The 25,968-nt window shown below is 51.3% G+C and overlaps 1 protein-coding gene across 1 annotated transcript in view; it reads left to right on the top strand.

Annotated features, from left to right (window-relative positions):
- Positions 1-25,968, top strand: part of P3H1 (prolyl 3-hydroxylase 1) — a 227,291-nt gene that overhangs the window by 105,213 nt on the left and 96,110 nt on the right. Inside the window, exon 8 of the mRNA XM_086922172.1 lies at positions 4,975-5,096. Coding sequence (XP_086778298.1) covers positions 4,975-5,096 — 122 coding nt within the window. The remainder of the gene's footprint in view (positions 1-4,974; positions 5,097-25,968) is intronic.

Raw genomic sequence — 25,968 nt, 5'->3', positions numbered from 1 at the left:
TCCAAGGCGCACTGATCCCGCCCGTGGAGAGGGACAAAACAGTGTGCTTGAAATATAGACCTGCAACTATGTCTCCACCACTGTATTGTCAAGGTGAGTAATTGTGGAGTTAAGTGAATTCTTCCCTGGCGCCTGCACGGAAATCTTGGAGCAAGCGCAGTGCGTGGGCTACAAAAAGATCTTCCATCTACCAAAATATGTCCATGGGGCAAGGCTCAGGCTGGAGCTAGGACTGGTTAAACGAGCACTAATCCTTGGGGCCGACCTCCTCAAATACTACATTCGTATTTTGAAATCTCCGGAACAATCCTTAAAATGTTGCCTTAGAGACATATTTGAAACTAACGGGCTCTTCATGGAACACCCAGCTTAAAAAAGCCCTTGCCACTACAGAAATAAACCAAGCAGCACTTGCGCTGCCTTTTATCACATACGCAAACTGGAAAAAGTCCACCAATAAACAAGTGGGATCAGCCTAATTTCAGCAAGACCAGGCTACTCTAAAAACATCCCCTTTCCTGGCCCCGCGAAATGCCTCATATCTGGCAACTAAACCCCAGCCTTTCTTCTCTCAAATCTGAAAGCAGAAGAGAGATCAAGTATATATGATTCCATTAGGAGGCTCCTAAAAACGTGGCTGTTTGTCCAGGCCTTGGCTTAATCTCCTTGATGGTCTCCTAACTGTAGTTTCAGAGCTCTGTTCGGTAAGCGCCATGAAACCTTCGCGTGTGCGAGCGCTTTATAAAACCATGTTAAGATAGGATAAGATAAGATGATTGCTGGCATTGCCGATAGTGGATTTCAGCTGTGCCTGGGCAAATCCAAATCCTAGAGGAGCATGCAGACTACGCGTCCACAAGCTAGAATCATGGCTGCACCTCTTGTGCTGTTTGTTGCCCAGCTATAACGAACGAAAGGAGAATTCTTCTCAGGGAACTGTACCTGAGCAAAAACGCAAGCACCCGCCTAGAGGCTTCGGCAATATGTTTCTCACAAAAAGAGCCCTCCATCCCGGCACTTTGCAGAAAATGTATACAATCAGGGACGCTCTCCAGCCCCGTTCTGATCCTTCATCGCACCCACGCATAATTCAAAAATGTATTCTGGATTACTCCAAACAGAAGCCAGAGAGGGACTTTTCGCCGAACAGAAATGAAACCCAGTAGTCATGTTCACATTCTCCTAAAGACACGTTCGCAGCCGGAATATACGGCTCTCCTGTAGAAATCAGATCCTACTCAGAATGAAACACTACAGAGGCTGGTGACTCCTACTATCTCACCCAACGAAGGTCTGTTTTAAACCTCGCAAAGCACAAGCACTTTATCAGAGAACTAGGATCAAGGACAGAACATGTGGTGCTAAGGGACAAGGAAAGAATGGAAGAACCGGAAAACGGATGAGTTAGACGGGGGTCAATTTCCACCGGGGCTGGTTGTATAGGAAGGTGCAATTGTAAACATGCAATTTAAGTCCTGAACAACATGATGGCACATAGCACCTGCACCTTCCTAGAGAGAAAGGCCCATAGGCAAACCTCCCGCTGCTAAAGGGAGAGGGTTGTAAAGAGGGAGTATTGACTGACCACAAAATTGGAGACTAAGCTCACCGGGTACGGACCAATGAAAAAAATATGCTTTTACCGCATATAACCAGAAGTAATTTCGTTATTTTTTAAGTTTGACACAAGAGCCAAGCGCAGATACTATGGTTCTTTTTTAATGCCCTTTTACTGTAATGCAATGGTTTTAATTAACTTATGCAAATAAACTTCAAGCTATTCACGTACCTCTATGATATAGTGGTTGTAGGTATTGTGAGCTCGATTTTGGTACATACAACTTTCACACCATAACCCTTTGTACAAGGCAAAAGTCTTGCACTGCAGAAGTTCACCAAGTCTCATCTTGTCCCATCTCACTTTACTTACCACCTTCCACCCCCCTTATGATGTGCACGTACACGTTATGAAAGGTGTTCCCAATACTCAACCAGGCGTTTGCGAAATGTGTGTTCTTATGTTAAATTAGGGCAAAATTGCGCATAGGTATGTGAAATTCAGATTCGTAATTTCGAGCTTTATTTTTGTTCACAATGCGTCCTCGCTGCATTTTTTTAAATACATATTCAGAATATTCTGTGTAATCCCTCTTGTACAAAGCTTGGTTGGCTTCATAGCCCTTCATACAATCAATGTACGGGGTGTGTTTTTAGGGGGCCATTAACACCAAATATGGTCCCTTTAGTACTGGACTAGGATATCTGAATAAGCAGGTGTGGATAGAGGGCACATGTTTCGATACATCGTGTAAACCTACAAAATTCCTCTTTATTTTCCACCTAACATCCTTAGCGCAAGCGCTTGTGTTATGTGGGAAAGTGTCTGTGGTGAGCAGATGAACGGGTCGGGGCGCTAGCTCCTTGGGGTGGCTGAAGGCAGCATTTATGGTTGCACGGCGATGCTATTCGAATCCTGAAGGTGGTGCTGTTGTTCCAGGACCACTCCCTTCTGTGTGGTTAATTACTGCGAAAAATGTTTTCTATGTAAACTCCAGAAAAGTAGTTTCCGATTACTATCTTCGTAAACTGGTACAGCTACATGCATGCAAATGGTTGTATGTTGTGTTCAGAAATCGCTGCCGGAGATCAAAAAGAACGTTGAAGTTTGGACCCAAACCTGTGCAATGATTTCGTAGGAGCAGCTTATTCGGTACTCGCTTCATAATTTATAGGAGTAGGGCAGACGTAAGGAAGACATTTTTGAGGTGCAGGCCCTTTAACAAACCCGCCTTAGTGTTTCGAGGAACGGACCAGCATGGTAAAAAACGTGCACTTCCCCGAGTTCTCTCTGAAACCTGACACGAACTGGCAGTGGTGTACTTAGAGTGGGCAATAAACGCACGAGAATGGCTAGGACATTTAGGGAAGCTTGGCCGGGTTTCACATAGCCCACACCCGAGCCTCTGCCTTAGTGGTGCAGTGACTTCCATACATCAAAATCAGTGCTAATGTGTGAAAAGTAAGTGTCGGGGCCCTTCTCCGGATGCCATTGCAGCATGCATCTTCTATTGCCATTGTCAGCACTGCCAATTACAGTATAAACATAACTATTAACATCGTTCTCCAACACATTTGTCAACTCTGAACTATATCAGGCCCTTCAACGCTCAAGAATGGGGTGGGCAGCAGGTATTGTTGATTTATAAGGTATGTTGTACGTTTAAACAATATTGTGCTCATTTCAAGGGTAGACAGCGCCACCATGTGGAGGACTGTCATTAGTGCCTGTGTCGATGCTTTCTCTGTAAACGACAAAGTAAGCACTGACTATATCCAAAACAAGCATTTCCAATGCAACAGGTCTAGGAATTTCGAGATTTTAAGCTATTGACATCGTAAATAGTAATGCATTTTATTTGTGTTTTTCGAAGCAACACATATATAAAAGCCATTGTCCTTTCTAATGCTAATAGCTTAAACTCTGGCAAATGCTAGACCACTTTAATGATGGCCACGCCCTTTTCTTTAGACGCTGCTCACTGCATTCAGGTTACAGTGAGCAGCGTCTAAAGAAAGGGGCGTGGCCAACATTAAAGTGAAAGCGCATATGGGGTGCTTTTACACAAAATGTAAAAATAAATGAATAAAGCTTTTGTGGCGCGACCACTAAAATGAAAGTGGACCACACCGTAAATTAAATCATTAAATAAGTGTGCCCTCTATAGTTAAAGCGGACCACGCTGGAAATTTAAAAATACACGACTAAAAACATAATAAAAGGTGGCAGTGTGCTGCAACGTCAGGGGTGAAATAGTGAAGATCATAAAAGAAAATAGTGTTCACCGACTACATAAAGAAGACAACACAAGTCAATTGAAAAGATGGGCGGGAAATGGGGGGAGCTTCTATGCCATACCTCAATACAGCATGCCTCGCAGAGCAGCGCGTGCGCTGCCCAGGCTTAACCTTCAAATCCCTAGAAATATGGTATAAGAAGCATGGAATGGTTGAAAAACTGCAGGACTTCCTACACTTCTCTAACATTGGCTGTTGTCTTAACAATATTATTTTGTATTCTCTATGGAAATACTTTGGGAACACATTTTTGGGTTTGAATAGAGTTAATCTCACTGAATGAATAATTGTGAAACTTTGCCATAAATGAACAGCTGATGACTGATGTTCCATGTGAAATCACAGATGGCAAGCAAGTGCGTTTTCTACTGTATGATTGCTTCAACATGCGAATTGACGTCTCTTTCCTCTGTGAAAACACCACAATTGGTGGTTTAGACCAGAAATATATACATAAAATGCACTCCTAATAATAATTCAAATTTGAATGAAGGTAAAGTGACTCGTTTACACCAACAAACTATTTTACTATTTATGATTTTTTATTGTAATGTTTGTGTTTTAGTTCAAGGATTCTCACAGGTAGGCTTAAATATGCATTTGCACGGCGTTAACTGCAGATCAACCACTGCTTTACATAAACCATTTGTACTCATTTAAGTTTTCATCACATTTCTATACACCATTTTTGTTGTTTTTTTAAGTTTATTGTGAATTACTCACATTCATGGAAATAAAGTTTGTGTAATTGACTACCACAGAGAGTTTCGTATATTACTCCTTCTTAGAAAAGGTTGGTGTCTACGATATTCCCTTCTGCTACACCATCGAAGATTCCATCAAACACTTTAAATTATCAAGTCAAGGCTCCCCAAGTAGGATTGGTGTAGCTGATAATAGAACACACAAGGGCTTAAAAGTTCACAATATTGCCCTAATTTGTTCGGTGTAAGTACCCGTTTCATAGTTCTTTTGGGCGTGGGAGAATAGACGTGGGGTCGGATGGGACTTTCAGTGTTTCTTTGCTAAGCGGAAAAGAAAATTCTTGTATATTGATATCCGGGTCGGTTAAGATCCCTTTACTTTCCCTTAAGCGTTCTGCTTTTTTTTCTGTTGAAGGGTTGAGCGTGAGACTGCAGCACGAATCACTGAAGAAATTGGCAATCTGATGAAAGAAATCGAAACACTTGTAGAGGAGAAAACCAAGGAATCTGTGGAGACTTCAAAGACAATACGAGAAGGTGAGATATTAACACAGGGGTCCTTCCCTTTTTAGATTCAGCATTATGAATATCTCAGGCACTCAGATTACAAATTCTTTTGGAGATAACAAGAAAATACGGACTTTGGATGTGGTATGTGAACTTGCTTGTCTTACAAAAAGTTGAACCCCCTAATGTCAATTTTCAGGAATGGAGTTTTTATTCTACACAGCATTCTGTTTTCATTAGTTCAGTACTGATAGGAAGTGGGTTATATCTTAAAAGTAACCATTTTAACTCTGGCATTTGCTAGCATGCTGTTGCTATATTCATTGGCTATATGCATTTTAATGCGGTTGCATGACCAGCAAATTAAATGACCAAGAGGCTGATTACGATGGTAAAACAACTCCACCTGCTCTTCGCCTATACAAACACCTCTGAATGTTTCTCCTCTTCCTTGAGGACTGTGAGGGGTCTTTGCTAAGCCCTTTACATCGTATAGAACGCCCAGTCTCTATAATCTAATGTAGTGTAGTTTTAAGTGCACAATTACTCTAAGGGGTGTCCTGTCTCTGGGGAGGAAGGGACGTGCGTGCCACTAAGCATAGGAAGGAAGAATCTGAGATAAGCTTTCAGGTTTTTTTCGTAGCCAGGTGATTTGAAGTAGATTTAATATCTATAGGCAGCGGAGTTCCATAGTGTACCCGGTAGACAGGAAAAGTCTTTACCTCTTCTCTTGGTTATCTTACTGGTAGAGATGATGACTACTTTAGAAGAGGTGGAATGTGTAGTAACTTAGTCCACGTAGATTGTGATGTTTCAAGAGGATTTATTGAGATAGGTTACAGCATTGAAGTATAGATGTAATCAGCCCCACCAGGAGCAGCCAGCAAGCCTGTCAGCCCTTCTCCAACTGTCTGCTTCATGCACCAACATTCTAAATGACATCAACATTGTAGTGTTCTACAGAAGGAGGAATGTAAAGCATGTAAAACATTTAACTAAGATATTACATATCCTCTTCTCTTCCAAATGAAAACAAAGATATTACATATCCTCTTATCTTCCGAATGAAAACAAAAGAGATGACAAAATGCATTCAGGTGTATTAGCTAGAAGGGAGAAGAGTGCTATAAAGAAACAAAGCAAAAGAAGAGACAAAGAAAACAACAAAGGATAACAGAAAGAAACAGATAGACATATCCTCTTTTCTGATAATTATGAGAAAGAAACAAAGCGAAAAATATGTAGTAACTTAGTCCACGTAAATTGTGATGTTTCAAGAGGATTTATTAAGATCGGTTACAGCATTGAAGTATAGATGTAATCAGCCCCATCAGGAGCAGCCAGCAAGGCTATCAGCCCTTCTCCAACTGTCTGCTTCATGCACCAACATTCTAAATGACATCACTGTTGGACAGGCCACGTCCCGACCAGGCCCGAGCCCGGTCCCTCAAGTGTCACACACCACCACTTCACGTTTTCCGTCCCCTCCGGGACCCTTGCCTCTGAACATATCGACCTCGTGGGCCCGATCCATTACTGGCCCGCGCGCCCAGCCCGGGCGCCATCTTGGACACTCCGCCACGAGGCCGCGTGGCCCCCGATCGACCCCAACCCTGGGCCTGGCCAGGCCTCAGACATCCCGGCACCACCATCCACCCAGGAGGTGAGCGGACTACTTGGCAGGTCAATGGGAGAAAGAGGTGTCGATGGTTCTCCCTCGCCAGGTGCCGCTCGCCACAACCTCCCCGGGCGCTGGACCCTGCTGGGTGTCTGGACCCCTTCATCCCGGACCCCCCAACCTCCAAGTGCGAGGGTCCGGACATCAAAGGGCACCAGCCCTATAACTGGGGCAGCTCCAGAGCAGGAAGGCAGTTGTATCCTGGAGTCGAGAGACGCAGTGAAGAACTCATCCTTGACGTACTACTGGCGCTGCCGTAGCCCTGCCTTGCGAAACATCGTCCTGCCTGCTGGCGCTGCCGCAACCTTCGTAACCTTCATCGTCGTCGGGACCTGCTGGCGTGGCCGCGGACCGTTTGTAACTACCATCTTCATCGGGACCTGCTGGCTCCGCCGCGGACCGTCGCTTCCTTCATCCATCTCGGGACCTGCCTGGCTCCGCCGCGGCCCGATCATCTAGAACGCCGAGCTCGAGGATTGAGAGCTATTTTCATCTATTGGTAACAAGACTGTCCCGCTACCCTTTTCCCAATCCAGAGACCAGAATCGAGGGGACCCCTGAGTCCAGACCTCCTTGTATAATTTTACCGTACCTAAAGAATTGCTGATAAAGTATCGTTGAACCTTATCCTGGTGTGGTGTCCGTCTGTGGGGGGGAAGTTACTTGTCTGTACGATCGCTGGAGACGGCTCTCCCCGGAGACCTCTCCCCTTGTCCTCGGCCGACCCTCCCGGTCCGTCTAACATTGGTGGCCAGCGGCGCGATCCGAATCACCGCATAATCGTACAGAGAGTAGCTCACCCCACGACGAAATCACAATGACAACCAAAGAAAGCGGATCCACCGAGAAATTTCAAATGGAGAAATTGGACGAGTACAGCCATCGTGAACTAAAACAATTCTGCATCGAACTAGGTATCGCTACCACCGGTCTAAGTACCAAAGACGATTTCAAGCATGCCCTAGAGTCCTGGGCAGAAACCGGGGCCGTAGGAACCACCGACCAAAACATCGCAGCAGTAGGAAAAAACACCACGGCCCCCGAGGAGCAAAGAACGGGTCTCTCGCAAGACGAGATCCAGGAACGAGAAAGAACACGACTACATGAACTAGAGATGGCCCGGCTCAAAATGGATGTTGAACTTAAACTGGCCGAACAAAAAATAAGCTTAGAGCACCTGCGTCTCCGCGAAGAAAGAGAGGAAAAACAGAGACAAAGGGAGCTCGAAGAAAAGAGGCTGGCGTATGAACACGAGCGCAAACTAGCTGAGATAGACTTACGCAAGCAGAACAGAGAATTAGGGGTGCCCGAGCAACCCCGCGACCCAGGGGCAACAGAGAAAAAGGTACACATCCCCAAGGATGTCGTTCGAGAATACTTCCGAGAGGACGACATCCAGCAATGGTTCAAGGCCTACGAAATCGCTATGACCGCCCACCGGATCGATCGAAGCGATTGGGGAGCCGGTCTATGGGGGAGATTCCTCAATGAGGGCCGCGATGCCCTGCTACAGCTCCCGGACCATCAGATGACCTCCTATGACCACATGAAAGCTGCCCTCCTCACCCGCTATGGGCTCACACCCGAGATGTACCGTCAGAGGTTCCGAGACTGCACCCGCATCCCGGGTACAACTTGGGTGGACTACGTGAACTACTTTAGCCGAGCCTTCGAGGGCTGGATCAAAGGAAGCAATGTCACAACGTACGAACAACTCTTCAACCTCATGGTGTGGGAGCATCTATCAAACAATTGCTTCATTGAGCTCAGGCAGCACCTCCTCGACAGCAAATTGACTGATCCACGGCAGCTCGCAGCCGAGGCTGACCGGTGGGAAATCACCAGAGTGGGCCGAAATGGGTCCTATGAACAGAACCGGAACAACAACGGTCAGCACCGTCCCCGAGGAGGAGGGGGGGGCCAAGGGCAAGGAAGAGACAACGCTCCGGTCGCCCCCGCTACCAGCACCACCCCCCCCGGCCAACCGGGGCAGCACCCCGGCGCGACCGGGATACAGAGCCAATGTCACGTGTCACCGATGCCAACGAGTCGGCCACTATGCAAACGACCCAAATTGCCCGCAGTACCAGAGCCCAAGACCCCGCCAAGTGGCCGCTGCTGCCCTAGGGGAAGAACAGATCTCCGAGGAGCAGGAAGAATACGGACAAGAGCATCAAGAATGGGAGCCAGCCGCCATGACTTTAGCATGCTTAGGGGGGAAAGACATGGTCCCGCGGGTCCCCCTACCCGCTAACACCCGGAAGTACAGCCAATGGGTGAGCATCAATGGACGCCAGGCCGAAGCCCTCCGTGACACCGGGGCCAGTGTAACAGCCGTCCGCTGTCACCTGGTGACCCCAGAACAGTTCATACCAAACATTCTCTGCCCTGTCCGTTCAGCCGATAACTCGGAAAGTCTGTGTCGGATGGCCTGCGTCCCTTTCGAATGGGGAGGGGTCTCCGGCATGTTGAAAGTAACGGTCCGAGATGATGCTCCCGTAGACTGTCTCCTGGGGAATGACCTTGAAAGCTCTCCCTGGGCAGCCGTAGAACGAAGAGAACACCTGGGGATGTTATGCGTCCCGGACTGGGCGTGCGTCACCACCCGGTCCATGGCCGCCCGTGCCAATCCCCGACAAGAGGAACCCGAATGGCCGGCGCCTCCTCCCCCGGTCGCCCCAGTCGAAGACACCGACCGTGCCGTCCCCCCAGAACCAGCTCAACCTCCGGACCTCGCTGGCCTCGACCAGTGGCATCAAGAGGGGGGACCCACACAGGAACAGTTTCGCCAAGAGCAAAAGACCTGTCCCTCCCTCGAGGGACTCCGCCAACAAGCCCTCGCCCAGAGCGCAGGAGATACCTCCGGAACACATTGGATCTACTGGGACAATGATCTGCTATACAGTGAACAAAGGATCGCGGAGTTGGGGGCCAGCCGAGTGCTAGTGGTGCCCCTCCGTTTTAGAGACTTCTTGCTAAACCTGGCCCACGATGTCCCCCTGGCTGGACACCTGGGTCAGGATAAAACCTACAGCCGCCTAGTAACCCACTTCTTCTGGCCCAAAATGAGGAATGATGTACTCCAGCATTGCCGATCTTGCCCCACGTGCCAAGCCAGTGGAAAGAGCGGCCGCAAACTAAAGGCCCCCCTGCAACCATTTCCCGTGGTCACCACCCCGTTCGAGAGGGTCGGGATAGACATTGTGGGGCCCCTGGACCCCCGTACAAAACAAGGACATCGGTTCATCCTGGTACTAGTGGACCACGCCACCCGCTACCCCGAGGCTGTTCCCCTGCGAACTGTGACAGCCCCGGTGGTCGGCCGGGCCCTGATGGGGATCTTCTCCCGTGTGGGCTTCCCCAGAGAAGTCGTCAGCGACAGGGGCACAAACTTTATTTCCAAATATATGAAGTCCCTCTGGCAACAGTGTGGGGTCACCTACCGATTCACGACCCCCTATCACCCTCAAGGAAACGGACTCGTTGAGCGGTTCAACCGCACGCTCAAAGGGATGATTGGGGGGTTGGAAGAGCCCCTCCGTCGCCAGTGGGATGTGCTGCTGCCGTGCCTCCTCTTCGCATATCGAGAGGTCCCCCAGAAGTCCCTCGGCTTCAGCCCGTTTGAGTTATTGTATGGACACCCCGTACGGGGGCCTCTCAGTCTAGTCAAGGAAGGCTGGGAAATGCCCCCTCTAAAGAACCCCCCAGATGTCTTCAAATACCTCCTAACCCTCCGCAACCAGACCCGACGGTTCAGAGAGCTGGCAAAAGCAAACTTGGAGCCAGTCAAGAGGACATGAAAAAGTGGTATGACCAAAATGCCTCCTCCATCGAATTTGAACCCGGACAACAGGTATGGGTGATGTCCCCCACCGAGCCCTGCGCCCTGCAAGACAAGTGGACGGGGCCCTTCAAAGTAGTCGAGCGTAAGGGTCCTGTCACCTATCTCATCGACATGGAATCTTCACGGAACCCCCTCCGAGTCCTCCACGCTAATAGGCTGAAACCCCACTTTGTGCGTTCAGAACTCAGCCTCCTGATGGCCACAGACAATGGAGCCGAAGAAGACTCCGAACCCCTTCCTGACCTCCTACGGACTCGGGAGAAAGATGGCTCCGTGGATGGGGTCCGGCTCTCGGGAGCCCTCACCCTGGACCAACGCCAGGAATGTCGAGACCTTCTGTTGCAGTTCGCCGACCTGTTTTCCCTCACCCCAGGTGTCACTTCCTGGTGTGTGCACGACGTGGACACGGGGGACAGCCCCCCTATCCGCCACCGGGCCTACCGCGTACCAGATCGGGTACGGGCTTGCATCCAGGAAGAAGTAACCAAAATGCTCACCCTCGGGGTCATTGAGCCCTCAGACAGCCCCTGGGCCAGCCCAGTAGTACTGGTCCCCAAAGCAGCCGCTCCCGGCACCACACCGGAACTCCGGTTCTGCGTCGACTACCGGGGCTTGAATGCGGTCACCAGAACAGACGCACATCCCATCCCCCGGGCGGATGAACTAATCGACCGCATGGGAGCTGCCCGCTACCTCAGCATTTTCGACTTGACGGCGGGCTACTGGCAGATCGGCCTCACACCCCGGGCCCAAGAACGATCTGCATTTTCCACTCCTGATGGCCATTACCATTTCAAGGTCATGCCCTTCGGCATGAAGAATGCCCCCGCAACATTTCAGCGGCTAGTCAACCAGGTCTTGGCCGGGCTCGAAGGATTCAGCGCCGCCTACCTAGACGACATCGCTGTGTACAGCCACCACTGGTCCGACCACCTCCACCACCTCCGAGCGGTGCTACAGGCCCTTCAGCAAGCTGGCCTCACGATCAAGGCCAGCAAATGCCAAATTGGTCAGGGGTCCGTAACCTACCTCGGACACCAGGTGGGAAGCGGCCTGGTGGCCCCTCTGCAGCTCAAGATTGCCGCCATCCAGTCCTGGCAGCCCCCCATCACCCAGACCGAGGTCCGCGCCTTTTTGGGACTCACGGGCTATTACAGACGGTTCGTGAAAGACTATGGTACCATAGTGGGGCCCCTCACAGAGCTCACGTCCAAAAATCAACCCAAGAAGGTCAACTGGACCCCAGATTGTCAAACAGCCTTCGAACAACTGAAGGCCGCCATGTGCTCCGCCCCTGTGCTCCAGGCCCCCGACTACAGCCGGGAATTCGTCGTCCAGACGGATGCCTCCGACCACGGCATTGGGGCGGTCCTGTCTCAATTGAACACCGAAGGCCTTGATCAGCCAGTGGCCTTCATCAGCAGGCGACTCCTACCTCGAGAACAACGCTGGAGCACCATCGAGAGGGAGGCCTTCGCCGTGGTATGGGCCCTCAAAAAGCTCCGGCCCTACCTCTTTGGCACACACTTCCGGGTGCAGACCGACCATCGACCCCTGCAGTGGCTGATGCAGATGCGGGGGGAAAACCCAAAACTACTACGTTGGTCCATCTCCCTACAAGGGATGGACTTCACTGTTGAACACCGGCCTGGGCCAGATCACGCCAACGCAGATGGCCTGTCCCGGTTTTTCCGCCTCGACGAGGAGAGTCCCCAAGAGGATGGGTGACTCTCCCCGCCTTCAGCTGGGGGGGACGCATGTTGGACAGGCCACGTCCCGACCAGGCCCGAGCCCGGTCCCTCAAGTGTCACACACCACCACTTCACGTTTTCCGTCCCCTCCGGGACCCTTGCCTCTGAACATATCGACCTCGTGGGCCCGATCCATTACTGGCCCGCGCGCCCAGCCCGGGCGCCATCTTGGACACTCCGCCACGAGGCCGCGTGGCCCCCGATCGACCCCAACCCTGGGCCTGGCCAGGCCTCAGACATCCCGGCACCACCATCCACCCAGGAGGTGAGCGGACTACTTGGCAGGTCAATGGGAGAAAGAGGTGTCGATGGTTCTCCCTCGCCAGGTGCCGCTCGCCACAACCTCCCCGGGCGCTGGCTCCACCCCCCTGCTGGGTGTCTGGACCCCTTCATCCCGGACCCCCCAACCTCCAAGTGCGAGGGTCCGGACATCAAAGGGCACCAGTCCTATAACTGGGGCAGCTCCAGAGCAGGAAGGCAGTTGTATCCTGGAGTCGAGAGACGCAGTGAAGAACTCATCCTTGACGGACTACTGGCGCTGCCGTAGCCCTGCCTTGCGAAACATCGTCCTGCCTGCTGGCGCTGCCGCAACCTTCGTAACCTTCATCGTCGTCGGGACCTGCTGGCGTGGCCGCGGACCGTTTGTAACTACCATCTTCATCGGGACCTGCTGGCTCCGCCGCGGACCGTCGCTTCCTTCATCCATCTCGGGACCTGCCTGGCTCCGCCGCGGCCCGATCATCTAGAACGCCGAGCTCGAGGATTGAGAGCTATTTTCATCTATTGGTAACAAGACTGTCCCGCTACCCTTTTCCCAATCCAGAGACCAGAATCGAGGGGACCCCTGAGTCCAGACCTCCTTGTATAATTTTACCGTACCTAAAGAATTGCTGATAAAGTATCGTTGAACCTTATCCTGGTGTGGTGTCCGTCTGTGGGGGGGAAGTTACTTGTCTGTACGATCGCTGGAGACGGCTCTCCCCGGAGACCTCTCCCCTTGTCCTCGGCCGACCCTCCCGGTCCGTCTAACAATCACCATTGTAGTGTTCTACAGAAGGAGGAATGTAAAGCATGTAAAACATTTAACTAAGATATTACAGAATGAAGGGTACAAGCAGGGATATGAGGCCTAAATATTCTTTAGATGAGAAGGACCACATTTGTAGATGGCTCTATGAGTAAGGCATGAGGCCTTAAAAGATGACAGCCTCTTGAACTGTGAGCCACTGGAGTTGTTTTAGATGAGAAGAGATGGGGGAAGAAGATGAAAGATTGAGAATTAGGTCGGCAGCTGAGTTTTGGACCAGTTGTAGCGTGTGGCAAAGGCACTTAAGCAAACCCAAATGCACAGAATTCCTGTACTCGAGTTGGGAGGTAATTGAAGAATGCACCTCAGTTTTCTTGGCCTCTGTGGGTAGGAGAAGGGTGATCTTTTTGAGCATTTGCATAAGGGCGGAACAGTTGCCGATACCTGGTTGCTGTGTTTTGTGAAGGCCAGGCAGTTATCCAGCCAGATTGTTAAGAGATTAGATTATTAGTTGAGAGGGATAAGTAAGTGTCCACCTCAAGTAATATTCTCATCCTTTTCTTGGTGAACTTTCAAAGTCACTAACTTTAACCTGAGCTCAACCCCCCTTGTAGCTATGGCACAGAGCAGACAGGCTTAATTTGGTGGCAATGTGTAAAGTAGTTTTGCATTACTAAAACAGTAATTGTTGAACTGCAAAAAAAATCCCAAACAAATGAAAAATAGAGTAAATGTATTGAGCAAAACAACACCGAAATGACAGAAATCCAATAATGGGAACAGGAGATATTACAAAATGTTTTAATAAAAATAACGTCCAGAATCACGAAGTGCCAGTGGTCAATGAGCGTAGAAGAACAGGACCATGGCGCAATTTGAAACTGACCGCGATGGAGCACAGGCCAGATACACCAACTAGGTTCATCCTGTGCAAAATATTTTAGCTTCTGCCTTTATCCCTTTAAGTCCCAATCCACCACGTGTACTTTTCTAAAGGCCCCAAGGAGCTCAGGGCTCCAAGAGACTTACTGGGAGTCAGCCCGAGTCCAATCCATGTCCACTTGCCACTGATAAGCTGTGTTGTTACTGGAAAGGTCTCTTGTGACTTGCTGTATCTCTGTAGCTTGAACAGGATGTCAGCCTTATGAACCTTGGAGACCACAGCTCTGTCGTGGGTAAAAGAGAGAGCAGGCCCAGTCCTAGAGGGCTCTTCTTTGGTTGCAAACAGCAGGTTCAGATCTATTCTGATCTTCCTCAGGTCCAAGAATGTTCTGAAGAGAGTTCTAGGGATGTGTCTTTTGTATTACCCAGTGACAGCCTGTAGGTGGCAATTCTTTGTCCACCCTCTAAATCATTTCTGGGCTGCTCCCCATTCTAATGGGATTGGGGGCAGCCTAACAAGAAAGAAAAAAAAGGGAGACGGGCCATGGAGTGAGCTTCATCTGCCAGTGACAGGGAGCTCAGGCAGGGGTTGGTCACAGCCCTCGGGTTACCCTGTCAAGGAGGGAAACTCCCTCCAGACACCCAGTGCCCTTTATGCATTGTCTGGTAGTAATGCATATCTCACCACAGTGAAGCCATCAGTAGTCCTTTGACAGTTGGGCACTGGCAGAACGACTTTTTGGTTTTAGGCAGGAAAAAAACAACTTTCTAAAGTGTTAAAAAAAATATGAATTTAAAACCTGATCCTACTATTAAATTGAATTTTAAGTTACTATTAAAATAAGCCCTTCAAATGTTTGTTCGTAGCTTGTGTAGCTGTAGATACACATGCTCTGCATATTACTGCCATCTAGTGTTGAGCTCATAGTTGTGCAGCTATCGTTCTTAGAAGATTTCTTTCGAGTCACGGGCTATAGGGACTCTGACTTAGTGTGCTTGGGCTTCGGCTCCCCTGTTAGACTGTTTTTTTCAATCATCAGGCTCAGACGTTTATCCTATGTGCTCTGGTTCGACACCTCGTGGTGTTCATCATCGGATGCATTTGGTTCTTCCATTCCCGTTTGTGTAGACAATCATCGATTGAGGAATGTTCTGTGTTGTCCCGACCTTCGTTGGGCTTGGAGACTGTGTTCTACTTGACACCTGTTTTGGGCTTGTATCCCTCTTGGGACCTTCTACTTTGTCTTTCTTCTCTGAGAATGAAGACTTCGTAATAGAAAGGACTCCCTTCCAGTACTGCCCACAGTTTCACTCATAGTACCCCAGCCCAAATCTCCATCAAGTCTGCACCTTTGTCTCGCTCAGCAATGAGACCTTCTGCTTCCCTGTCTTGCCTTCCGCTCCAAAAACACCTTCTGATATTGACAAACTTGACGACTTGCTAGAGGCACCATGGCACAGTGACAAGTAGACGACACACCATGCCTCTTCGGCGACTATGACGTCAAGGAGGAGCAGGGCTGGTACCCTAGGTCGAGCAGGCCTTGTATTTCAGCCCAGGCCAAGCTCCACTTGGAGTAAGAGACAGAGAAAGAAGCTGCATGTCCAGGAAGAACTACAATGCAATCCGTAGTAAGACATCTCTCCCTCCACCACCTCCTCAACACCCGACACAAACTTAGCACCTCCCTCGAGGGGGTCAGGCAGCGAGGCCTGAAGCCTAACGTCAGGTTCTGGTCCTCCACTATCTGATGGGAATGGTTGGTCCTGACAAAAGACATCAGATCCAACTCGGAGTCAGCCACTGGTGCCAAAACAGTCCCACAAGACCCGACCTCTGATGCAGACAGCTCCTTTGGTGCAGACACAGAAAGCGGTTGTGAAGCCGTCCTCGGCTTCGTAGACTCTATGAGCACCGAGAAGTACTTTAGCGTCAGTGGGCCAAAAGGCTTCTAAGGCACCAAACCCTTCGGCGCCCGCCTTCTTGAAGCATCGGGCGGAGGCGCAAGACTTACTATTCGGACCCGGACCGGCTTCTGGGAGATCCCGTTCCCCGCCGCGCTCCAGAGTGGAGGGGCTGAGCCGCGGCTGGGGTCTGGACGGTGCTCCGGCGCAGGCAGTGCCCCCGGGGCACATTTCAGAGCGGACGGCGCCCGCCATCTTCCCAGCCCGCGCAGAGGTGCGCCGGATGTGCAGCGGTACGGCTGATTTACACGGCGGGAAGCGGCGACGGTGGGCTGCTGCTCTTGGTGCCGCCCGGGGACAATCTTTCCCTCTTCAACCCCTGCTGGCGCTCGAGAGGACAGAACCTCGGCAAACTCCCCTCGCCATCACCGGCGAGGGACAGGAAGAGGCGGTGCGCGAGGCCCTGGCAGTGTGGGGTGCCTGATACTCTGCTGGAGTGGTGTGCTGGGGGCGAGGACTACCCCCCCAACGCTGACCCCGGACTGAAGGGCTGGAACGGAGGGCTCGCTCTACGCCGGTGTGCTCGACCACAAGGTGCTGTTGCCCGGTGGGTCCCGATCTGCCCGGTCTCCTGCGGAGGGTGCGCTGGGGTCCACTGTTGCAGAAGTTGAATGAGCGGAGCCTTGGGCCCTCAGGTACCCAGGGTGTGAGCTGACCCTCGGGGCTCCAAGCAGCCTGTGTTCCTCTCCTCCCCTCCTGGCCTTGCTTTCACGAACTACTTTGGGCAGGAGCCCCAAACCACAGCGGCGTTCAGCGGCCTGCAACGACCTTTCTTGGCCAAGCGGACAATGACGCGCACGAATAGGGGCGCTAAGGCAGATCCGACGGCGGCCCCAAAGATAACCCTGTGACAACCATGTGGGGCAAGGCGGGGGCGCCACCGGCCGGAGAGGGCCCATCCAGAGGGACGGCGGACTCCCCACCGGTCACGCAGGCGTTCATGGCCGCCTTTATGTTTGACCTCAAGGCAGAGATCGGCTCCCTGAGAACTGAGGTACACTCATGCGTCACAGAGCTCAAGCGAGAGGTCACGGAGCTGGGAGATCGCGTGGATAGCTTGGAAAGGACCATGACACGCGCACTGAGGACCAGGAACACTTGTGGCAGCGCTTGACAGCCCTTGAAGAGCAGAACATTGAGCTCCAGATCAAGCAGGAAGACTTGGAGAACCGGGGCCGGCGCAACAACCTCCGTATTCGCGGCGTGCCACTCAGCGAAGAAGGGAAGGATGTGATGGACTACGTGGCGCAGCTCCTCCACGAGGTGCGGCGTGATGAGGACGTTTCACCCCCCACTCTTGACCGCGCACATTGGGTGGCGGCCCCTGCGGGGAGGTCGGGCCTCCTACTGGACATTCTCACGAGGGTGCATTTCTTTGTAGAGAAAGAAGAGATCTGGAAGTGCGCCAGGGACAAGCCGGATTTGCAATACAAGGGCCATAAGATCCAAATTTTCCAGGACTTGGCGCCCAATACCCTGAAGCGGCGACGTGCTTTCCGCCCGGTGACGGAGAAGCTGCGGAGCATGAATATCCCGTACCAATGGGGCCATCCTTTCGCGCTTATTTTCCAGTGGGAGGGGAGACGCAAAGCCTTGAGATCATACAATGAGGCGGCGCGGCTCCTCAATATCTCGGGCTCCCCCCCGGCGAGTCCTTCTAGGCACCCATCCCGCAAGAGAACGCCGACTGGACCACGGTGCCGCAGAGGCGACGTGCACCACCAGCTGACGAGCCCACGATCTGCCAAGCTCGGCAAGACGTCATAGCCCACATCAGAGCTTTGGAGGAGGCAGAAACCGACCCTGAGAAGCGCTCTCCTAAGGAGCGTCCCCCTACGCCGTGAGGATGGCGATACACTTACTGCACTCCTCTTGAGGTACTGTTGTCACATGCTCCCCCAGCGGACGGGGGGTTGTCAGACAAGGGGGTGGGTCGGGTGGGCCCCTGATCCCTCGGTGCTGGGCCTGGGTGGGTGGGGGCTCCATATCTCTTAGTGCTTTCTGCCAGCCATGTCCCTCTGGAGCTGTCCCCTGGGGAGTGACACCCCGAGGGACATTCGAACCCAAGGGTGTGTAGGATGCCCTATACTGGGGACAGTGAACTCTGGCCCTGGTGGCCACAACTTTACGGTTCATACCTCCAGCCTCATCGGCTGATGTATGTTTGGTTTTTGTACTTGACTATCTCTCTCCTCCTCTTTCTCTCTTTTCTTCCTTCTCTTCTCTTCTATGTGGGACCTGGGAGGGTGGGTGTAGTGGTGGATGGGGTCGGGGAGGGCGGGACCTTTGTCTGGGGTGTATGGATGGTGTGTGACTTGTTGAGGATGGCTTTGATTGCGTCTCCTAGGGCTCCCTGCCATGGCGAGTACTGTGAATAGACCCCTTAAGATCTTGTACCTCAATGTTAAGGGCCTTAATTCGCCCAATAAGCGCAAGCAGATATGGCATTACCTTTTGTGGCATGACCCAGATATCGTTTTCATACAAGAGACCCACCTCCTTCAGGCGGATTCTGGGCGCATGGCACATCCTAGATACCCTCTCCAATACTGGGCAGCGGCGAACACGAAAACGGCAGGGATGGCAATTTTGTGCAAAGCTGGCATCAGGCGAGGTACCGATAGGCTCTACCGAAGTGGTGATGGCCGTTTCCTCAAGGTGACTGTTGAGGTGGGACTTTGCCGTCTTACGCTATGCAATGTGTATGCCCCTAATCAGGCGCAGGATCGTTTCCTCCGTGACCTCTTGCGCGACCAGGTACTGCGGGGTGGGCCCTCTATTGTCCTCGGGGGGGGGGGGGGGGGATTTTAATTTGGTGTGGTGTCTGAAGATAGACCGGAGTGAGGGCTCCTTTCATGGGGCGGGGGCGATGTCTCTGGCGCTTCGCAGGCAGATCGGCGACCTAGGCTTATTTGACGCATGGCGATACTTCTCCCCGGATAAGAGAGAGTACTCTTTTTATTCGAGTGCCCACCGCTCTTACTCTCGCATTGATCATGTCTTCCTGTCCCATGATCTACTCCATGACGTGGTGGATGCTGGGATGTCGGACATATCCATCTCGGACCATGCTCATGTGGAGTTGTTTCTCAGGGACCCGCGGGACGGGCCCCCCAGAGAACGGAAATGGCATTTACCCCCGCACCTCCTTAGAGATGCAGCATCTGTTGAGGACATCCGCGCAGCCATTACCTCCTATTTTGAGTTCAACGACCTACCAGAGACGACCTTTCCGGTGGTCTGGGACGCCTTTAAGGCCACGATACGGGGCCACATTACGTCCCTCGCGATTGCGAGGGCACGAGGGAGGAGGGTGGTGGAAGACGACTTGGTGAGGGACTTGAAAGAGGCGGAGACGCGGGATCAGGAGGGATCCACCTTGAGGACGCGGAGACGCCTGGCACATATTCGGGGCCAGCTGCGGCTGCTGCGTGCGAACAGAGCTGAGGGCTCCCTTTTGGCTCTGAAGCAACTGCACTTTGACGGAGGGGATAAGGTGGGGAAACTATTGGCGAGACGGCTGAGGGTCAAAGCGGCCAGATCCCACATAGCGAACGTGATGCTCCCCGATGGGTCTCGAGCGACGGCGGCAGGGGACAAGCTGAGAGCGTTTCGAGACTATTACGCCTCACTCTACACGGCGGACCCACCGGCCTCCGCCGTGCTGGAGGCAGTGTTGGAGCACTATAGCGGGACGCGGCTGCACCCCCTTACGGCTGACTGTTTGGAGGAGCCGTTGACGCTGGATGAGGTGACCTCGGCTATTAAAGAACTAAATTTGGGGAAGACACCGGGCCCTGATGGCTTGCCGCTTTCCTTCTATTGCCTATTCCAATTTCAGCTGAGTCCATACCTCCTCCGACTCTTTGCCTCTTTCGATGGCGGTCAGGGCCCCTCCCCGGACATGGGGATGGCGGAAATCGCTTTAATCCCAAAGCCTGGGAAAGACCCTGCGCTCTGCTAGTCGTATCACCCGATTGCGCTGCTCAATACTGACTTTAAAATATACACCAAGGTGCTGGCCAAGCGATTGGATCCCCACATGCCTGACCTCGTGGATCCGGATCAGGTGGGCTTCATTCATGGCCGCCAAGGGGCCGATAACGTGCGGAAAGTTGCACATTTGGTGGGGAAGGAGCGCCATTGGCGTATCCCGGCGTGCCTCCTCTCGTTGGACGCTGAGAAAGCATTCGACCGCGTGGACTGGTCATTCCTCCGAACGGTCCTTTGTAAGATAGGGCTTGGTCCACTGATGGTTGCCAGGATCATGGCACCTTATGCTGCGCCAAAGGCTAGGATCAGCGTGAATGGGAGGTTGACAGACCCGATCGACATCGGGAGAGGGACTAGACAGGGTTGCCCTCTCTCGCCCCTACTGTTCGCATTGGCGGTTGAACCTCTGGCGGATATGATCAGGCGAGACCCGGGCATCCACGGCATTACGATGGGGGGACAAGTCCATAAAGTGGCGTTGTACGCTGACGATCTCATCCTTACCCTTACGGAGCCTCGACAGTCCTTACCAGCGCTCCATGAGGGCACCTCCGGCCTGAAATCAACCAGGATAAATCGTGGGTACTTAACCTTACGATCCCCCCGGCCGATGTCCCCTCGCTGGAACAGTTATGCCCCTATCGCTGGACGGCTCGCCATATTCGATACCTCGGCCTATCCCTAACCCCCTCCCTGGAAATTGGTCGGCACTCAACTGGGCAGATTGCCGCAAATCCATCCTTGAGGACTTGCGACGCTGGAAACCACTTATCCCCTCATGGCTGGGAAGGCTAAACGCAATTAAAATGTCTATCCTGCCTAAACTCCTTTATCTGTTCCAATGCCTTCCCACACCTATCCCCTTGCCGAACATCCGAGCCCTGCAAAAAGACTGCACTACATTCATATGGGGAGGTAAGAGACCCCGCTTCTCTCAGGCACTTCTTATGGCCCCGCGAGATCGCGGAGGGCTTGCGTGCCCTAACCTGGTGGATTATTACTGGGCCGCTCACTTGCGCTTTGTGATTGAATGGGGCACCAGGCGGAGTGAGAAGGGGTGGCTCCATATGGACCGGGCGGTCACGGGCCGCACCATCTGGAATCTGGCCTGGAATCATAAAGCGGGACGATCCCCTAGTGCATATTTGGCGGTGCCCACGAAAACAGTTCTGAATGTGTGGGACAAGACAGCGGTACGGAGAGGTCTTACGACCTTCCCCTCGTCGCACACCCCTATTGAAGACAACCCGTGATTTCCTCCAGCTAACCGCACTACTGCCTTTCGTAAATGGACGCAAGGCGACTGTAGAGTCCTTACAGATCTCTTTGATGGAGGCACCCTTAAGACTTTTGCCCTTTGTCGAGAGGAATTCCGTCTCCCGCCGGAAGCTGAGTTGCAATTTCTCCAATTGCGTCATTGGGCCTTGTCGGACGCGATTTACCCAGGGGCCACCAGGGCCTTTACCCCGTTTGAGCGTCTTGCCCGCTCCTGCACCGACACGAAGGGCCTAATCTCTCAGATCTATCGAATTCTGCAGCACCCCCAAACTCCCCCCTCGCAGCTGTATCAGAAAAAATGGCATGCGACGCTGGGTGAGGATATTACGCCGACGCAATGGGCCCGCCTTTGGGGAGATATCCCCAAAGTATACCGCAGCATACCGCAGCAAGAAAACGCGTACAAAGTAATGACACAATGGTACTACACACCACAGCGCTTACACAGAATGTTCTCCTCTTCCTCTCCCGGTTGTTGGAGGTGCCATCACGTGCCTGGGGACTTCCTGCACATATGGTGGACCTGCCCCCTGATCGCTATCTTCTGGAAAGAGGTACTGAGCCACATAAGGGGGGTTCTGGGGTTCCCCTTGCCTGATGCCGCTAGTACAGTGTTGCTGGGAATCAAACCTGCCAATTTGCTTGCCCTGGCCCGAAATGAATGGAGTATATCGTTGCAAATGCTGGGTGCTGCCAGACAACTTATTGCCCTGTACTGGAAAAAAGGGGAGACTCCCCTCCTTGCTGCATGGTTTGGGAGACTCTGGCAGGTCATCACTATGGAGATGCTCTCAGCGAGACTACAGTCCCGCACTACACGCTTTGAGAAAGTTTGGCAGCCCCTGGTGACTTATCTGTGCAAAAGCGAACATGCTAGAAGCATGCCCCCCAAGCTGCGGGCGCTGCGTTTAGTGGATGATGCTGTGATCCCCTTTACCCCCCGTAGCACCCTGAGATAATGGCCTGCGGGTCCGACATGGAGTTCCTGAAGCGTGCCCCGAAGACTGCCCCTCCTCGGGTCCTCTCACTCCCCCTATCTTGGCTACCTTTTTCCCACCTTTCTCTCTGCTATCCCTGGACACTGTCTCTATTTTCTCTGTTGCCTTCTTCTAGATCTCTGGTTGTGTGTTGGACTATTATGGTCTGATGTTTGTTTATGTTTGGCCCACTAGTTGCTGCCCGACCTTCAGGGCTGAACTTAACGCGTGGTGACAATTGGGCGTGGTTGACTGCACAAAATGCCCTTTCACATGGCCCTCCGAGTGGGTTGCAAGCAGGACACTGAATGTGTGACTGATGGAATTGCAGGTCCTGCAAGCACAAAAAGCTATTGTACATCAAGTTGTGTGCCGCGGCCGGCCCCCTGGGGGTTGTAGGCTTAACGCTGTGTGAAGGCCACCATTTCATGTGCGTACCCCCGTCTGGGAGTTTAATAAAACAGATGTTGAACAAAGATCAGGGCTTGATCCATCACCGTTTTTTAGCTCACAGCACCATCCCAGCTCAGAACCTGGCTACATGCAAATTAGTCAGTCCCTGGCCCAGTGCATCATGGGAACAGGCCCGGCTTGCTTGAATCCTGATGGTGCAGTGAGCAACGGACTCACATCTGAGCATACCCTTCCACGCCACGAGTATTCTGCTTAATTCAGATGCTCTGTCCATCACCACCCCCTTTTTCTGAATCGTTTTGTCCACCATAAGCGTGGTAGGGTATGCTCAGACATGAGTCCCTCACTGCACCTTCAGGATTCAAGCAAGCCGGGCCGAAGACGGCTGTAATGCCAGAAACCGGTCCCCGGAAGCTTGTTTCCTTTCCAGTAAAATAATTGGCTTGGTAGTTTGGTCTGCCCTGTTCCCATGATGCACTGGGCCAGGGACAGACTAATTTGCATGTAGCCAGGTTCTGAGCTGGGATGGTGCAGTGAGCTAAAAAACGGTGATGGATCAAGCCCTGATATGTTGACTGGGTACGAGTATTCTGCTTAATTCAGATGCTCTGTCCATCACCACCCCCTTTTTCTGAATAGCATTAGCACAGGGCATTTGGCGGTGGGCACTCCATCACAATATCCATCTACTGTTGGAGTACCTACTGGGCGTAGAACGCAACTTTGGAGACCTGCTCGGCAGAATGAAGCAACAATTCCACGTGTGGGAACTCCACTTGCAACTCCTTCTCCTGTACTTCCATTGTTGGGGTCTCCCTCAGATAGGCCTGTTCACCCCACCCTAAATGCCCAAGATTCACCTCCATGTTCCCACACCCATAGTCTATCATCAATGCATCATGGATGAACTTGTTAGGGATACTTGCCTACAGTTAACCTCCTATTCCACTCCTTTCATAAGTAGTCAGAGGCTTCATCAGTTATCCCTCTTTCATTCTGGTAGCTCCCACGTGGGCCAGACAGCCCTGGTTCACCATCCTTCTAGACCTCGCCGTAGTGACCCACAAGAAACTGACTAACCAGCCAGACATTCTCCCCCAGAACCAAGCACTCCAACCCCAGGCAGCGCAGTCTTGCCATTTGGCCAATGAAATCTTTCAATTTGGCTGCCTCAGTCGGCCTCCTAAGTGTATGTCCATCCTTAAAAACTCACTGCGCGGGCCTACCATGTGGCCAAATGGAAAAAAGAAAAGGTTTGTCCATTACTGCCTTCTAGTCCAAGTCATAGTTTGCTACCTGCTTCACCTGCAGATGTCAGAACTTGTGTTTGCGTCTGTCCTTCTCCACTTACCTACAGTTGCAGCTTCAGAATAGGGAACTTTCTTTTTATTGAGGGACTTGAACAGGTTATTCCTCCTAGGGTTACACCAACCACTTTCTGAACCTCAACATTGTCCTCACTTGACTCATGGGCCCTCCTTTTGAGCCCCTTCATTCAAGCCCTTTAGAGATTCTCTGTTGGAAGGTGGCCTTCTTAGCTGTCATTACCTCTCTCAGATGAGTGTGTGAGCTTCAAGGTCTTACTCTTGAGGAACCCTTCTTTCTGGTGCATATAGATCAAGTCGTCCTTAGGACTAATACAGAATTTCTGCCTATGGTGGTATCTTGCTTCCACCTTACTCCTGATGTTCTTCCCTTATCCAAATTCCGTTACAGAGAGGACTCTTCACCCACTAGTCGTCATAGGCGCTCATACGTACCACGTTGATAGAACAAAGCCTTTTCGCAAGACGCAACAACTCTTTGGCTCATTGAAAAAAATCATGGGGATATATAGAAATTAATCAAGGTATAAAAGTCATGAAAGGCTGTACATATGAATTAACAGATCAATTCATAACAATGCATCAACTCTGTTAATTGAGGAGGAAAAACTAGTTCATAAATGCAAAAATGTTTCTTCAAATATAAGTTTTTTCTGTATATAATCAGTTTGTTGTGTGCTTTTTTAATTTTATATTCTCCTCCTTTTGCTCTTCATTGAATGTATTATTGTGAACAATATTGAAATACATTGGTTATCCTATGGATACAGTCAGGTCCAATTGATTCACGAATCCTGGAAGTGATCTTTTTTAAATTATATATACTCAGTCTAAGAAACAAAATCCCTTGTAGACACCTTATACCTCAATCATTTACCTTGCCCAAGCCTACAAGGTTTTATTGGGTTTTTCCCCAAATATACTAATATGGTGTAGGGAAGTGATTCCTCCACTCCAAGGGAGATATTTCGTGGTTGCTGAGGTGCTGGAGGATCCTCCAGGGGTTTGGGGAGGGGGTACCGCTCTTTGTGAATTCTGCCTTGTTGATGGCAAAGTACAAGAGCCTGGCAGGGTTTGGCGCCAATCTTCGGTGCAGGTCCTCTGTTCTCACTCTGTCAGTCCTTCTTCGTCTTCCTTGGTTCCCAGTAGTTAAAGTCTTGACATGATCTGTTTTCCTGGTGTCAGGGTGGACACCTAAATATCAATTTAGGGTGTTTAAGGGTAGTTTAGGGTAGTAGCCAGTGGGCTACTTATTCCTGGGGTCACTACACCCCCTAGCTGACCTCTTCCTGTGAGGAGTGGGCATTACCCTGTCCCAGAGTTCCTAATTCCACCAAAAATAAGATGGTGGATACCTTCTTTCTGTGTTCACTTCTGGCAGCCCACCTTAGGGGTGTAACTAGCCTGAAAGTGTACACACATCTTTGAGCAGCTAATTTTCATGCCTGTTCTGGTGCCAAATGGGCCTCAGGGCAGGGGATGGCATCGCCCAGTTCTTGGGTGGAAGCCGGGGTCGCACATCAAAGAAGGCAGAGGCTTTGAAGCCTGTGGCCTTGGTATGCTTCAAGTTTATTTGTTTATGATTTGGAATTCCAAGGAATTCCACATAAAATACAGAATAAAAAACAGCTTATACACAACATGTTAGTTAGAATCATTCTCAGAGTTACACTTATTAGTACAAAGAAGTTAATATCAAAAACACCATTACAAAAAGAACGAATAATTTTTTACCCACAATTTTCCTTACTTATATAGCAATTATTAC

Source organism: Lissotriton vulgaris, chromosome 5 (assembly GCF_964263255.1).
Source record: "Lissotriton vulgaris chromosome 5, aLisVul1.2, whole genome shotgun sequence".
In the NCBI taxonomy this organism is placed as follows: domain Eukaryota; kingdom Metazoa; phylum Chordata; class Amphibia; order Caudata; family Salamandridae; genus Lissotriton; species Lissotriton vulgaris.
This window is presented reverse-complemented; position numbering and strand designations above follow the sequence as displayed.